This window comes from Chiloscyllium plagiosum, unplaced genomic scaffold (assembly GCF_037043375.1).
Source record: "Chiloscyllium plagiosum isolate Xiang-an unplaced genomic scaffold, Cpla_swu_hap1 HiC_scaffold_26, whole genome shotgun sequence".
Taxonomy (NCBI): Eukaryota; Metazoa; Chordata; class Chondrichthyes; order Orectolobiformes; family Hemiscylliidae; genus Chiloscyllium; species Chiloscyllium plagiosum.
This window is the reverse complement of record NW_028270164.1, coordinates 20187670-20204348: the sequence shown is the minus strand read 5'-3', so window position 1 is coordinate 20204348 and position 16679 is coordinate 20187670. Positions and strand designations below refer to the sequence as shown.

The 16679-nt window shown below is 39.6% G+C and overlaps 1 protein-coding gene across 4 annotated transcripts in view; it reads left to right on the top strand.

Moving 5' to 3' along the window:
* The window catches only part of eif2d (eukaryotic translation initiation factor 2D), a 42121-nt gene extending 30153 nt beyond the window's left edge, over positions 1 to 11968 (top strand). For 3 of the 4 annotated variants that reach the window (XM_043716612.2, XM_087973545.1, XM_043716614.2), the window contains 5 exons: positions 1959 to 2048; positions 3416 to 3511; positions 4246 to 4366; positions 8543 to 8717; positions 10648 to 10775. In XM_043716612.2, the coding sequence (XP_043572547.2) occupies positions 1959 to 2048; positions 3416 to 3511; positions 4246 to 4366; positions 8543 to 8717; positions 10648 to 10721 (556 nt within the window). In that variant the 3' untranslated portion in view covers positions 10722 to 10775. Of the gene's footprint in view, positions 1 to 1958; positions 2049 to 3415; positions 3512 to 4245; positions 4367 to 8542; positions 8718 to 10647 lie in introns of all 4 variants that reach the window. The other variant, XM_043716613.2, reaches the window with a different exon arrangement.
* The last annotated feature ends 4711 nt before the right edge of the window (positions 11969 to 16679 follow it).

Here is a 16679-nt window from a genome sequence, read left to right as displayed (position 1 = left end):
TCTTATGAGTTTTTGGGGTTTTATCAAAGCATGAGAATTCCAGTATCTTTCACTTCCTATTTTAGTATAGCCCCTTCTCTATGAGTTTATAGATAGATCAAGAATGGTGTAATGCAGAAAGAATAAGCACTAATCACTATTAAAGATTAAAAAAGAATCTACTGGCCCACCTAATTTATACCACTTTTTATATTCTGCACAAGCTTCCTTGCACACTGCAACCTTTCATCCTGCCCCATAGGCTACTGTTTCCTCCTCCCATCTGAATTGGTAATGCCACAATGTAAACATTTTCTTATATATTTTCAGATTTCTCCATGGCCTTATCCCTCCCCATATTTCAAACCTCTGTCACCTATTTTCCACATCCCTTGCCCAAACAAAAAAAAAAATGATATTTTTGTGTACATTCAATTCTGGCACTGTGTGTTACTGATTTCCTTGGCCCTGCATAACCCTTTCAGCTGTTGAGCCCCTGACTTTGTAACTACCTCTCTGCCCTCCTTTAAGATGTGCCTTAAAATCTGCCTCCTTGACCAAGTTTTTAGCCTTTTAGTCTTAATGGCTTCTTCCTTTGTATTGATGTCAATTCTGAGGATTTGAACATTTCCCTTTGCCTGACCATCATATTTTACAATTTTATGTTTGAATTCTATTGATTTGACAGAACAGCTCCACACGCTGCTTGCTTGGTAAATTACTGCTCTACAGTTCATGAATATGAGCAAAGTTGATTCTATTGCATTCCCAGATCTCTTTTGATGTTTTTCTTGGCTGGCACTGCATTAATCATGGAGCATAATGCTTCTTTCTTCCTCAGCACAAACCTTTGCATGTGTGGCCAATTTTATTTGCTAACTACAGATCCTTTGTGATTTTGTCAAATTGTGCATTGTGGTTTTAAGTTAGTTCAGTTACAGAAATCATAAATGGGTGGGCTCCTGGACACTGGATGTTCCATTCAGTTCATTTGCCCACTTCAATAACCTAAAAAGTCCCCTCTCCTCAACCAGTTCCTTATTTGCCTCTAGCTTACTACCACTATCCACTGTTCAGCTTTTCACAAGGTACTTGATGAAAAGTCTTTTCAAAATCTTGTGATGCTATAAATATTTCTATCAACCACCACGTCGACACTATCTCAAATAAAGTCATGTAGATTGAACCAGCAGATGAGAACTCTGGTTTACACACCATCAGACGAAATTTTTAATGGAAACTTCTCAGCTTTGTTGTAAATGATCACTTGCGTTATTCTGCCAATTATTATAGTCAGATTAACTGGTTGAGTTACTTTCAGCTTGTTTTTGTCACCTTGGCAAGTTTTATATATATTAAGTATAGATTGAATACTTAAAAACCAAGATGCAAAAGAGTGGCAAAAACCCAAAAATGTAAAGATCTTTTTCCATTGAGCTCTCAGGCATTCCTGATATACATCATTTTAATCTGATCTTACTATACATTTGACACCCTTACACTCTCCAACGCTGCATAGTCTTATAAGATCCATTATTACACCATAATTTTCTAATCTCTCATACTCTTCAGTTGCCACAAACACTTTGAATTTTGGAATGAATGTTTCTGACATTCCCAAGTGTACATCTTATATACCCAGAACGATTCTATTCAAAGCATTTCATTTCCTTCCACTTTTGTGAACTTGAAAGAAATTTGTCATTTTGCCATTAATTAATAGGCAGTTTTATAGTGTGGACCTCTCCACCAGGAACAGATCCAAGATTACTGAAACTCTATTTCACTTGCTGTTTTTACTTGACCTGAAGAAAGAGAGTCCCAACAGTCTAGCTGGAACTTTGGGTCCCAGAGGCATGCTATCCCGCTGCACTACTCTGATCTCCATGCTGCTTTAAACATGCATCCAGATCCAAAATTATCTTCAGAAATAAAGAATTTTAAAACTTACCTAGTAAATTTGTTTTCTTTGTGTTTAGAAAAGATGCCGCACTTTCAAACGCAGATGTTAGAAGTATAATCACAAATTATGTGAAGTCCAATGATCTGATAGATGACTATAATAAAAAGTAAGTAATACATATGTTATATAGGTGTTAAATATAATACATACATATTTGAAGTACTTGGGAAAGGATAAACAATCTGTCCTTCTGACAATAGAATGGCACAGAAGATTGACATAATTATATTGAGAAACTATAATTGGAAAAACCCCAGGATTCTTCCATCTGAGAGGCTCAAATGTACCTTGTTTCTTGTTAACTGAAAATGTATTATTAAGGTATTTGTCCATGAGGGTTCACTGATCAATATTCCAAATGCAATGGGAGAGAAGGTAAAACTAGGATGCACTTTTTTAAATTAATGAATTTCTGATGTAAGAAAATAAATTTCTTTCCATTTGGAGGAATTTATTTTCTGAGAAGTGTCTGAATCTGGAATGTCCTGCACCAGAGCGCTGTGGAATCTGGATGATTGAATATATTCAAGGCTGAGTTTTGATGTATCACGGAGTCTAGGTTTTTGGAGGGATGGGTGGCGGGGTGCTACAAATGTGAGCTGAGAACAGCCAGGAAAGTGGAGTTGAGGCCGAGATCAAATCAGCTATGATCCGTTTGAATGATGGGGATGAATGGCTGTCTCCTTCACTTATTCATTAAGTTCTGTTTTCAGTTTCTGAATAAAACTTTTAGTGGCCCACTCTTGAAGTATTTACTTTCATTCCATTTTATTATGGTTACTGTTAGAGTAATCCAATTATTCAGTCAATCATTTAGCTGAATTGACTTAAGTGCTTTGAACCATGAAGAATATACTTGACTTCTGGTTTATAATGATTTCTGAAGAAGGGCTTATGCCTGAAACGTCGATTCTCCTGCTCCTCGGATGCTGCCTGGCCTGCTGTGTTTTTCCAGCACCACATTTTTCAATTCTGGTTTATAATGCCAAATCCATCTGTGCATGGCTGTACAGTATATTTTTATGTACTTTAGTCATGTAGCCATTGTATTTTGCATGACTTGTTTATATTTTGTTTGACTTGATTCTATTTCTTATCAATGTAATGACTTATATCTGATGCATGTTTCTCTAACAGATTCACGTCTTGTCATATTGGTGTATTTTATCCCTAAATTATAATTTGTTAAAACAAAAACTTGGTAATTCTGCTGCACATTTAAAAAATCATCTTTAGTATTTTCAAGAAAGGGCATAAGTGACATTGTAATGTCTTTGTGAATTGTATTGTCAAATAAAATTACTGCCATAATCCTGAAAGGGATAGGTATCAGAATTAATTACTGTATAAAACTTAAAGTTGAATTCATATGAAAATATTCGCATGTATGATTATTTCATTCCAAAAGTGCATAAATTAGACTTCTGAGATTTATACATTTTACAGTGATCCTTTCACTTTTGTCTTCTTCAGTTATGTCACCATTAATCCTACTCTTTGTGACTGCATATTAGAAAAATCCGAGTATCATACTGTAACTAAACTCACATGGGATGATCTCTTTTCCAGGTAAGCAGAGCTATTAAAATACTGCATTCTAGTTGCAACATTACCACATTGCCCGCTAAGAAGTTTCAGCGTTGGGAAGAGTTTGCAACTACTAAGAGCCTTTAACACAGAAAAAAAATTCTAAAATAAACTATGCTGTGCCAAGGATGCAAATATAAGGAGGGATTACAAACGTCTTGGCCAAAAACTCGAGTAGGAAATTGAGGGGAATATTGTGTGTCAAGAAGTGGAAAAGGTTACAGAAGAGTTCCAGAACTCCAGTACTCGGTGGCTGAAAGCAGCTGCTACTAATGGAGACACATAGGGAATGGGGATTGCATAAGAGGTTAAAGTCGGGGTATCCTGAGTTCTCAGACACTCAGTAGGGCTGAAGAAGGTTATATTGATTGGAGGAGCAAAGCAACAAAAGGATTTAATGCTAGTGAAAGTTTTAAAATTCAGGCCTTGAAATACTCAAAGCTAATTTAATTGTGTATTTTAAAATGTTTGATCTGTTTCCGAAATCTGTTCTTGTCATACTTCAATTTCAGGTCCCTCAAAATCATTAGGCAATGTTCCTTAATTTTTCTTTTTAAAATGTTCTGTATTCAAGCATACAAAGGCAGCATTATTGCTTATTTGAGGAGTTGTCAGCAGTTGTTCTCATGGGGATTGATTTAATCAAATTTTAATCAAGTCTTCTGCTCAGCCTGATTTGCTATTGTAGTGAATTACAGCTATAGTTTATTTTACAGGTGCCTCAAGAGCTTGCAACAATGTCATGAAGTGACTTTTCCTGGGCAAAAGCCAAAAGTTCGAAAGGGTCAAATTAAACCCATTGACATTGATGTAGTACAGCGTGCATCAAATAAAAAGGTCAGTAGCAGAAAACCATTTACCAGAGCAACAATAATGGATACTTCATGGTGAGTTAGAATTTCGACAAGGGATTGGGCATTACCAGCTGAATGGTTTGTGTTTATTCACTGAATGTTTGATGATATTTGGAATTTGCATTCGAAATTGAGAATTTTCTTTACGATCGTTTATTTGCCTCTGTCATTTCTTTTAATTTGAAGATGCCACATGAATTTGGAATGAAACAAGATTATAAAATGTAGGATATGCAGAGTTACTGTTTCTCGTAATCTTCTGTACCCAAGATATATTTGGTTCACAGTTGTCTTGATATGGAATTTGGTGCTTGTTGCACTGTATTCTGTGTGCACAGGAGGATTGCTTAATTCGTGTATGAATTATTTAGCCTGAGGAATGTATATTGTCTGCATTCTCAACATAGTTTGGTTAGTTTTTGACCATTCCTCCTTTGTTGTTCTACTGTTGTTATTTATATTTAAATAAGTTAAACTATAGGTGTAAAATGTCCCTTCAAGTATTATCCAGTTCCCGTTAAATGTTGTTATTGAATTTGTTTCCATTGCCCTTTCTTGACAACTGTGAGTGAAAAAAAGTTTCCTCATGTTACCTCTATTTCTACCGATCACCTTATATCTGTGTTCTCTAATTACAAACACATCTTTACTTACTCAATCATTCATAATCTTGAATATCATTAGCAGTTCTCCTCTTAAGCTCATCTGTTGTCAAGAGAACAATCCCATGTTTTCCGATCTCCACGTAACTAGTGTTTCTTAATCTTAGTCCCATTTTCACAGATCTCTTCTGCATCCTCTTTAAGGCCCTGACTTCTTCTCTAAAATGGGCTGCTCATAATTTAACTGTACTCCAGGCGGAGGTCTCATAAGTGCTTCAAGAAGATCTAGCGTAAACTCTTTTTTTTAAACAGCCGGCTTACATTCTCCTGTCACCTTCAAAGATTTATGTACATACCCCCACAGGATCCTCTGATCCTGCATCACTTTTAAAATTGTACCATTTGGTTCATGTTGCTACTGTTACGTTCGTCTTACCAAAATGTATACATTTTGCATGTCTCTACAGCAAATTTCATCTGTCAAGTGATCAACTCACCAGTCTATCAGTCCTCTGAAAGTATGTTATTATCCTCAATTACTTATTGTGTTGTTGTCTGAACCTTTGAAATCATGCCCTGTATTCCCAAGTCTGGGTGAACACTCAGAGTGTACCAGAAAGAGCAGAGGCTTCATTCCCACTCCTTGGGAATACAATTGTATAGCTCCCTCCAGTCTGGATAACAACCAGTCCCTCCTACTCTCTGCTTTCTGTCTCTTAATCAATTTTGCGTCCATCCCTTTAATTCCATAGGCTTTTTTTATGCTAATAAATCTATTATATTATGCTTTGTCGGATGCCCTCTACAAGTTTATATAAACATGAATTGCATTACACTATTTATCTTCCTCATTCATAATTCTTCGAAGACTAGGTCTTTAGCATAGTAAATATGCATTTTGCAACACAAGATGTTCAGCTTTTTATTGATGTTAAAGAGCCCCAGTCCAAAATTCCTCTGATTTAGTGATGCAGCAAAGCTTAGGAAGTTTGTGTGTCCTGAGATTCTAAATTGATGCTCCGAGTACTGATGACACCACTACTACAGATTACACTCTGGAGATAAACTTGTTACTTTACCACCCTTTTTTTTTCTTCTCTTGGTGCCCTCTTTGGACTTTTCAATCCTCGTCATCCTATCATAACTCATTACTGTACTATTCTCTACCTTACATCATCATTCGTGGGAGGCATGGTGGCACAGTGGTTAGCACTGCTGTCTCACAGCGCCAGAGACCCGGGTTCAATTCCCGCCTCAGGCGACTGACTGTGTGGAGTTTGCACGTTCTCCTCGTGTCTGCGTGGGTTTCCTCCGGGTGCTCCGGTTTCCTCCCACAGTCCAAAGATGTGCAGGTCAGGTGAATTGGCCATGCTAAATTGCCCGTAGTGTTAGGTAAGGGGTAAATGTAGGGGTATGGGTGGTTTGCGCTTCGGCGGGTCGGTGTGGACTTGTTGGGCCGAAGGGCCTGTTTCCACACTCTAATCTAATCTAATCTAATCTAATCTAATCTTAGAATCATAGTATCTCCAGACTGAGAAAAGAGGCCATTTGGCCCATTAAGTCTGCATCGACCCTCTGAAGAAGTCCCCACATAGACCCAGACCCCAACACTATCCCGATAACTCCGTGTTTGCAATAGCTAACCCACCTAGTGTGCACGTAGAAGGATTGTAGAAGGAAATGAGAGCACCCAGTGGAAAAATAAGCTGAACATGTGAACCCCATACAGATCGTCACCCAAGGCCAGAATTGAATCTGGGTTCCTAGTGCTTTAGATTAGATTAGAGTGTGGAAACAGGCCCTTCGGCCCAACAAGTCCACAACGACCCGCCGAAGCGCAACCCACCCATACCCCTACATTTACCCCTTACCTAACACTACGGGCAATTTAGCATGGCCAATTCACCTGACCTGCACATCTTTGGACTGTGGGAGGAAACCGGAGCACCTGGAGGAAACCCACGCAGACACGGGGAGAACGTGCAAACTCCACACAGTCGCCTGAGGCGGGAATTGAACCCGGGTCTCTGGCGCTGTAAGGCAGCAATGCTAATCACTGTGCCACCGTGCCGCCCAGTGGTTAGTACTGCTTTGAGGCAGCAGTACTAACCACTGAGCCACCGCACTACCCATCATCATCTTTGATTGATTTATTGTCACTTGTACTGAAATACAGTGTAAAGCTTTGTTTATGAGCAGTATAGGCAGATCATAGTAAGCAAGGATGTACAGAACTAAAGATTTAGACAGAGGCTTACAGGTAACATTGCACAGGGCTTACAAGAGCAACACTAGCAAGATCGGCATTACTTGAGGCTGGAGAGTCTATTCAATAGTCTAACAATGGCCAGGAAGTAGCCATCCCCTAACCTACTGATGTGTGTGTTCAGGCTTCTGTACCTTCTACCTGGTGGGAGAGGTTGAAGGAGATCATTAGCTTGCCATCACCTTGGGCCTTTCATAGATTAGTTGAAGTATATGTGTTTTCAGCTCTTCTAAAACCGTGTTAACCATATCTATTCTTCACCAAGTTCAAGTTATTGCCCTAGAATTTGCTTGACTGCACTGGATTCTGGTCTTCCAATGCCTCAATTTTAAGTCACACCTCTGCTTATATTCCATCGTGATTGCTTTGTCATTCTATTGTTCACCAGCCCTAAAATTGCCATTCTCAGCCTCCCTTTTATTGCCTCCAGTCCTTTCAATTCTTCCAGTTGTTGGCATTTTTGCATTACACCACTTGAACTCACTTGTTGGTTGCTGTGCTGTTAGCCATCTCAGTCTGTAATCACCTTCCTAAACACCTACACACTTTTGTGTCATTTGCTTTATAATCCCCATGGACATTTACCACTTAGAATGAGGCCATTCAGCACATTGTGTTTGTGCTGGTCAAGAACGATCTAACTACATTAATTCCATTTTCCAGCTTTGGTTGATAGCTCTAGAACAGAGGTCAAAGCAAGTGAATATCTAAATATTGCATAATTGTTGCATAAGTTTCTGACTAGATCATCCTTTCAGGGACTGAGTACCAGGCTTTTACCACCCTCTGAGTGAAAATAAATTCTCCTCAACTCTCCTTCTGCCTCATGACTTAAATCTATGCTTTCTGGTTATTGATTCTTGTAGGAATGGAAAATTATCTTCACATCCACCATATGTATACTCATCATAAATTTCTACACTTCTATGAAGGTACCTTCATTGCTTTAAGGAAATCACCCCAGCCTACTCAATCTTTCCTTTTAATCTCAGAATCTCTAGCCCAGGCAACAGCTTGGTAAATCTCCTCCATACCTTCTGTTGTGCATTGACTTCTTTCCAATAATGTACTATTTGACTAGAAGCACTCCAGTTATGGCCTCATCAGCCTTTTTATGCATTTTCAGTATAACCACCTCACTTTTGTATTCTCTGCCTCCTTAAGCACTTTACCTATCTTGCTTTTATTTTTTAAAATTAACATCATATGAATGTTTAAAATACCTGGAATGTTAAAGGTGCTATGTAAATGCAAGTTATTATTATACTGCTGTTTGTTGCTTTTGTGGCAGGTAACTGTTATTACAAACCTTGAAGAGTTTGGTTTAGATCCTCAAATCTTGGGAAATGCCCTTCAGCAAAAAGCTCAGGCCAGTGTAACTATAACTCCAGTCCCTGGTACAAAGGGCAAGATGGCACTTCAGGTTCAAGGCAACCAGGTTAATCATATCGCCAAGCTCCTAACAGGCAAGAACTTTTTACTTCAACAAAGCATTCACAGTAAGCTAAATAACTTAGTCTTAAGGTATAGGGCACACAAAATCCTACAGGTTTAGGAATGAACTATGTGAAATTTACCTTTATAATTGGCATTAATGTATTTTTTTGAAGTAGGATGAACTCTGCCAATACGATGTAGATATATTGGAACAGTGACCAAAGGGTTTTGTTTTTGAAACTCTGTAATCACCCAGAACTCCTAAAAGACCTAACACTGTTTCAGCAGCCACCCATCATGTTAGCTGGCTGCAATAGATCACAGAAGTGTCTATGTATGGGCTGCTGATGACGTAGAGTTGCCCCTGAGGAGTCCTTAGCTGCCATTCCTTCTCTGTGAATGCCTGCTGCTGCCTTGCCACTCCATCCTCTCAGACTGTGGTGCTGTCTGGGGCAAGTAGAGGGCCGGGGCTGCTGCTGTACCTGTATCCACCTCGTCCTTTCCTTGTCCAGGTTCCAGGCTCTCCATGAAGAGCCACTGGAGCAATGCCATTGCTCACACTCCACTGACAGCTGCACTTCAAAGTTCTCACAAACTGACCTCTGTCACATCTGTGGAACTTTCAATGGTGTATTCTTGGGACTGACTGTTGCTTTCTGATGCTTTAGGGTGCCTGTTTGCATGTGTGTGCTTTGTGCCCCCTTGTGGTTGGCAGCTTTTTTTTGTAATGAATAAATGTGATGTGAGAATTAAGATAAGAATGATAGAACCCCAACAGTGTGGAAACAGGCTCTTTAGTCCAACAAGTCCACACTGACTCTCCGAAGAGTAACCCACCCAGACCCATTACCCTACCGTATATTTACCCTGGACCAATGCACCAACCCTCGACATCCCTGAACATTGTGGGCAATTTAGCATAGCCAATTCACCCGACCTGCACATCTTTGGAATGTGGGAGGAAACCGGAGCACCCAGAGGAGACCCACGCAGACACAGGGAGAATGTGCAAACTCCACACAGACAGTCACCCGAGGCTGGAATCGAATCCGGGTCCCTGGCGCTGTGAGGCAGCAGTGCTAACCACCGTGCCACCCTTTATCTATCTTTACATACAGCAGGGTTGTGACTTGGGGGTTTGCCATTTATGATGGGGCTCTTAGCAAAGAGGCGGAATTTCATTGTGAGCATGATGTTTGGCACACCTGCAGATTTAAATTTTACTTCTAAATTTTATTTTATCGATTATTTCCTGGGAAGTAGGCATCACTAGTATTCATATGGTTCAGCAGTTAAGGATGCCAAAAGTGTATAGTTAGGAGAAAGTGGTTACTCAGCTGCCTCCCAGTGCCAGGGACCTGGGTTCGATCCCAGCCTCAGGCAACTTGTGTGGAGTTTGCACATTCTCCCCATGTCTGCATGGGTTTCCTCTGGGTGCTCGAGTTTCTTCCCACAATCTAAAGATGTGCAGGTAGGTGAAGTGGCCATGCTAAATTGCCCATAGTGTTCAGGGTAGGTGCATTAGTCAGGGGTAAATGTAGAGCAATAGGTCTGGGTGGGTTACTCTTCGGAGGGTCAGTGTGGACTTGTTGGGCCGAAGGGCTTGTTTCCACATTGTAAGGATTCTAAGATATCTCAGGAAGGAGAAAAGGGAAGAGGAGACCCGGTATAGTCCTGTTAATTTTTAAGGGGCAGAAGCGATCCATTGGTGAATTGAAGAAGGTGCTATGATTATATAGCACTCCCTTTTCCCTCCAATATATAGTCTATAAATCATCCATAATAAAGGATTGCATTCGTTATGGTGTGTGTGCCATTATAGTTTGCTATTGTGTGATATTTTCATCAAGTAACATACAATCACTCATTCAGTTTACGTTGTCATCTTTATAATTAATCGTGAGGAAAGCCATGTTCTGAGAATTGTTCTGTTCAATTTTGTTTGTGATCATATTGCAGAGGAACACAGGATCGCTCCAAAGTATATTAGAGGTTTGGAAAAAGCTCCAAAATCTGGCAAGAAGAAGCGATGACATGGTTTCTAATAGGAATAATGCAGTCACAGCAATAAAATCACTGTCACAACCTGTTCTTGTCAGTTTGTTATTTAATTTGTAATGTCAGATTTTCTACTACTGCAGCATATGGCATCTCACATCGAGTTCCTCTAAAACTGTGCCCAAATGAAATGCATCTCTGTGCGAACACTTGGAGGCTAAACATGATATCAATCCAATATATGTTGAAGTGAATGTTGACAGGACTTCGCTGTTTTCTTCAGATATCACCATGAAGAACAATGAAGGTGAAAGCCAGAAATCATTTACTACCCAAACTTACTGGATCAACAATAGGGTGCTGCTGCTACAATACTTTGGATCTCAGCACTTACCCTGTCATATTCTGCAGCAGACTAGTGTGTTCTCGCCTGACAAAAAGCATCTCTTACCCATCTGCTCTATTGAATTCACCAATACACATCTTAACCAGAACCTTCCCGTCACCCCATCTGCCAGATTCCTGTGTTCACAAGCATCCCTTCCCCATTCATCCTGAAACTGTATGTGCAGCACCTTGCACCTATTCAACCTGCTTCCCACTTTAAATCTCAGTGCTCTGCTTAAGCATGATCCTTTTGGTCAGGAGACATCCTGACATACTTTTGGTCAGACATCCTTTTCTTTTAAACAGACATCTTTTTGGTCAGTAGTGAAATACAAGAAGTCACTACCAAATTTTTAGTCATCAATCAAATTTCTGGCTTTCAACTAGAGCAAGAGGAGACCTTATTAAACAAATTGAGGACAAACCAGTGCCTCTGCAAAGTCCAACTTTATCACTGGGGCCTCAATACAAATCCTTTATATATTGTTGATTAGACACAAATAATGACCTTAAGCTCAAAGGTGATGCTGTCATTTTGGGAATTAACATTTGCAAAATAAAATAAATAATAACATTTAGCAGCAAGTTGCTATACATCTTTTGTGATTAACTATCTTCTGAAGATGCTGCAGTTATTCCAACTGGGAACTGCATATGAACACTCCAAATAGGTAATATATCACAGGAAGTAATTTGCATTAGCTTCTGGACCAATTCATTACATGGAAAGTCCTGAAGCTTCATTGTAGTATATCTGAATTATCCCAGTGCCCAAAGTGCACGTAGAAAGTTACATCAAATGTGAGAAGGTCTTAAGAACCATTTCAATGTGATAAGATGATATAAAAATGTATTAACCTTGTAATAAAAATTGCAAGAACTAAACCTTTCATCGCTAAGTGGTTATTAATGGGGGATGAATATTTAAATGTGAGAATGTTCATAGAATATACATTTCAGTAAAATTAGAGTAAATATCGTTCAAAACTAAATTACAACTTTTCTAGTTTGTTGAGATCTTTGGAGTCAAAGTTTGAGATAACCAGATGTCGTTCCTCATATTCACCATTGCCTTAACATGAAATAATCCTTGACCAATATAATTTGGAATGGTAGTTGATAAAAGTGGGATTCCACAACATGCTTGCAGTTGGTATTATGTAAAAACCTTAATTTGTTTTTAACTATTTGTTACCTTAGATTTTTTTTAAGCAATCCCTTAAAATCAAGAATAGCTTGAAAGCTGACTTCACATTCCAGGGCTCATAGACTAATCCACAAGAACTCCATAACAACAAGATATTTGTTTTGTAATCATTAAGATGGGGAGGTACAAGACCCTGTAGAGTTTTGAAAACAAGGATAAGAATTTTTAAATCAACACATTGCTTGACAAGGAGCCCCAATGCAGGTCAGCAAACACAGGGGTGCTCCAGAAATTAGATGGCTGCAAGTCAAGAACATGACCCACCATTGTTTTGGATGACTTCAAGTTCATAAACAGAGACTGGTGAACAGTAGGTCTACAAGCATAAGGATCAATTCAAAATCCTGTGGATAGGGCCCTTTGAACTGCCTAACAATGTTTCACTCCACCTATGACACCATTTTTTTTTGTCTGTGATGGGAGGATGGACATCAGTGGTTTAGATTTTAATTTGTAGAGTTGTATGTATGAGTCATTTGCTTACCTACAGCTGGAATCTGTTTATTGGTAATAAGCCATTCTTAGTAAGTACAGAAACCTGGTCCATGCTTTCTTTTAACCTGGGTTTAAAAAGTCCGGTAAATTGGAGAATTTTGCAAACTTCTGTGATGACTCTGGGAATAGCAGGGCTTGATTTCCAATGTTCGACCCCATGAGGTGTGACACAGTACCAGAGGCAGAAACATTGGAGTAATTTAAGAAAATGTCAGTTCCTTGTCTCGTTATCTTTGAAATTGAGAACTCTTGCAATTTTAGGATTCCATGTGAATGTTTCTGGAGATGCCTGTGCTCATGCTATAATTGTGATTAAAATCTATTCTAGATAGTGTTAAGTTTGATACTTGTATGTTTAATGCCTTGGGTGAATTTACTGTTAAAAGTCAACTTACACAAAGGTATTGTAATAGGTTTTGAAATGGCACTAAATGGGATGCATTAATCCTTCAGGGACAAGTGAGTATTAATATATTCCAAAACTACTTCAGTAACTAACAAGATAGTTATATTATTTTGTTCTTCTGGGGAGGGCACTTAGTTCAACTGCTTCCTTTAGTGTAACATCTCAACCTGCACCATTAAAGACTACTTCATTTATGTCCTTCTACCTTTTTCAGTTATCTGTCCTCAAAAATGTCATGGTTAGCACCTTCCCAGTTATGCCTTCTCTTGTACATTATTTGCTTTCTGACTTGGTTGCTTGAGAAGTTTGCATTTCTTTTATAAATAGAGCATGAGATATCACACTGACAGTCCAGTTGTTTATCGGACTTGGTGTCTATGTATTTTGCCAGTCCTGCTTTCCCATTGTCTCAGGCCATCAAAAACAGAAACAATTCCTTTTCTGATGGTGACCTCCCGATGTGACTGGGCTAGTTCCATTAGTCTTTCTTCTCTTTTAGCAGCATTTTTATTTAAGTTTAAGGGAGGACTATTTGACTATCTAGGGGTATGATAGTAAAATTAATAACACCAATTTATTCATCCTTAACATTGTCATCCAATCCCCAGCATGATGATAAAGACGAATTTCTGATCCCTCACCACCTAATCAGTGGGTACTTACACATTTGCTGTGAATATCCCTGCATTACCATATTTAAGTCAACATACCAAAACATTTAAAACAATTAATTGCATTAGGATATTCCCAGAAATATATCCAGGAAGGTTATTTGGGTGGAACTGAGAAATAAGAAAGGGATGATCACCTTAATGGGATTGTATTATAGACCCCCTAATACTCAGACGGAAATTGAGACCACCTTACAAATTTGTTTCTCAGTTATCTGTAAGAATAATAGGGTGGTTATGGTAGGGGATTTTAACGTTTCAAACATAGACTGGGACTGCCTTAGTGTTAAGGGTTTAGATGGAGAGGAACTTGCTAAGCATATACAAGAAAATTTTCTGATTCAGTATGTGGATGTATCTACTCTTGGGAAATAAAGCAGGGAAGGTGACTGAGGTGTCAGTTGGGGAACAACTTTGGGCCAGTGACCATAATTCTATTAGTTTTTAAATAGTGATGGAAAAGGATAGACTAGATCTAAAAGTTGAAGTTATGAATTGGAGGAAGGCTAATTTTGATGGTACTAGGCAAGAATTTTCAAAAGCTGATTGGGTGCAGATGTTCACAGGTAAAGGGACAGTGGAAAATAGGAAGCCTTCAGAAATGAAACAACGAGAATCCAGAGAAACTATACTCCTGTTCAGGTGGAAGGAAAGTAGTTATAGAGAATGTTGGATAAGGAAAGAAATTGAGGGTTTGGTTAAGAAAAAGAAGGAAGCATATGTCAGATATAGACAGGATAGATCAAGTGAATCAGAAGAGTATAAAAGCAGTAGGGGTATACTTAAGAGGGAAATCAGGTGGGCAAAAAAGGGGACATGAGATAGGTTTGGCAAATAGAGTTAAGGTGAATCCAAAGGGTTTTTACAAATATGTTAAGGACAAAAGGGTAATTCAGGAGAGAATAAGCCCTCTCAAAGATCAGCAAGGTGGCCTTTGTGTAGGCCCCTCAAGGATCAGCAAGGTGGCCTTTGTGTAGGCCCCTCAAGGATCAGCAAGGTGGCCTTTGTGTAGGAGATGGGGGAGATACTAAACAAGTATTTTGCATCAGTGTTTACTATGGAAAAGGACATGGAGCATATAGAATGTTGGGAAATAGATAGTGACATCTTGAAAAATGTCCATATTACAGTGGAGGAACTGCTGTATGTCTTGAAACGCATAAAGGTGGATAAATCCCCAGGACCTGATCAGGTGTACCCTAGAACTTTGTGGGAAGCTAGAGAAGTGATTGTTGCGTCTCTTGCTGAGATATTTGTATGATCGACAGTCACAAGTGAGGTGCCGGAAGACTGGAGATTAGCAAATGTGGTGCCACTATTTAAGAATGGTGGTAAGGACAAGTTAGGGAACTATAAATCAGTGAGCCTGACTTCGGTGGTAGGCAAGTTGTTGGAGGGAATCCTGAGGGACAGGATGTATATGTATTTGGAAAGGCAAGGACTGATTAGGGATAGTCAACATGGCTTTGTGCATGGGAAATCATGTCTCACAAACTTGATTGAGTTTTTTGAAGAAGTAACAAAAAGGCTTGATGAGGGCAGAATGGTAGACGTGAGCTATATGGACATCAGTAAGGCGTTCAACAAGGTTCCCCATGGGAGACCGGTTAACAAGGTTACATTGTTGTGGTTCTGTTCGCCGAGCTGGGAATTTGTGTTGCAGACGTTTTTGTCCCCTAGATGACATCCTCAGTGTTTGGGAGCTTCCTGTGAAGCACTTCTATGATGTTTCCTCTGGCATTTATAGTGATTTGTATCTGCCGCTTCCGGTTGTCAGTTCCAGCTGTCCGCTGCAGTGGCCGGTATATTGGGTCCAGGTCGATGTGCTTATTGATTGAATCTGTGGATGAATGCCATGCCTCTAGGAATTCCCTGGCTGTTCTCTGTTTGGCTTGTCCTATAATAGTAGTGTTGTCCCAGTCGAACTCATGTTGCTTGTCATCTGAGTGTGTGGCTACTAAGGATAGCTGGTCATGTCATGGCTAGTTGGTGTTCATGGATGCGGATCATTAGCTGTCTTCATGTTTGTCCCATGTAGTGTTTTGTGCAGTCCTTGCATGGGAGTTTGTACACTACATTGGTTTTGCTCATGCTGGGTATCGGGTCCTTTGTCCTGGTGAGTTGTTGTCTGAGAGTGGCTGTTGGTTTGTGTGCTGTTATGAGTCCTAGTGGTCGCAGTAGTCTGGCTGTCAGTTCAGAAATGTTTTTGATGTATGGTAGTGTGGCTAGTCCTTTAGGTTGTGGCATGTCCTCGTTCTGTTGTCTTTCCCTTAGGCATCTGTTGATGAAATTGCGGGGGTATCTGTTTTTGGCGAATACATTGTATAGGTGTTCTTCTTCCTCTTTTTGCAGTTCTGATGTACTGCAGTGTGTTGCACTGTTTTGAACAGTGTCTTGATGCAACTTCTTTTGTGTGTATTGGGGTGTGTATTTTGTAGTTTAGGACTTGGTCTGTGTGTGTGGCTTTCCTGTATACCTTTGTGGTGAAATCTCCATTCGGTGTTCTCTGTACCATCACGTCTAGGAATGGGAGTTGGTTGTCCTTTTCTTCCTCTCTAGTGAATCGAATTCCTGTGCGTGTGGCATTGATGATCCGGTGTGTGTTCTCTATTTCTGTGTTTTTAATTATTACAAAGGTGTCATCCACATATCTGACCCAGGGTTTGGGTTGAATTTGCGGTAAGACTGTTTGTTCTAACCTTTGCATTACCGCTTCTGCTATGAGTCCAGAGATGGGTGAGCCGTTGATTTGTTCATACATTTGGTTGTTGAATGTGAAGTGTGTTGTGAGGCACAGGTCCAGTAGTTTGAGTATGCAGTCTTTGTT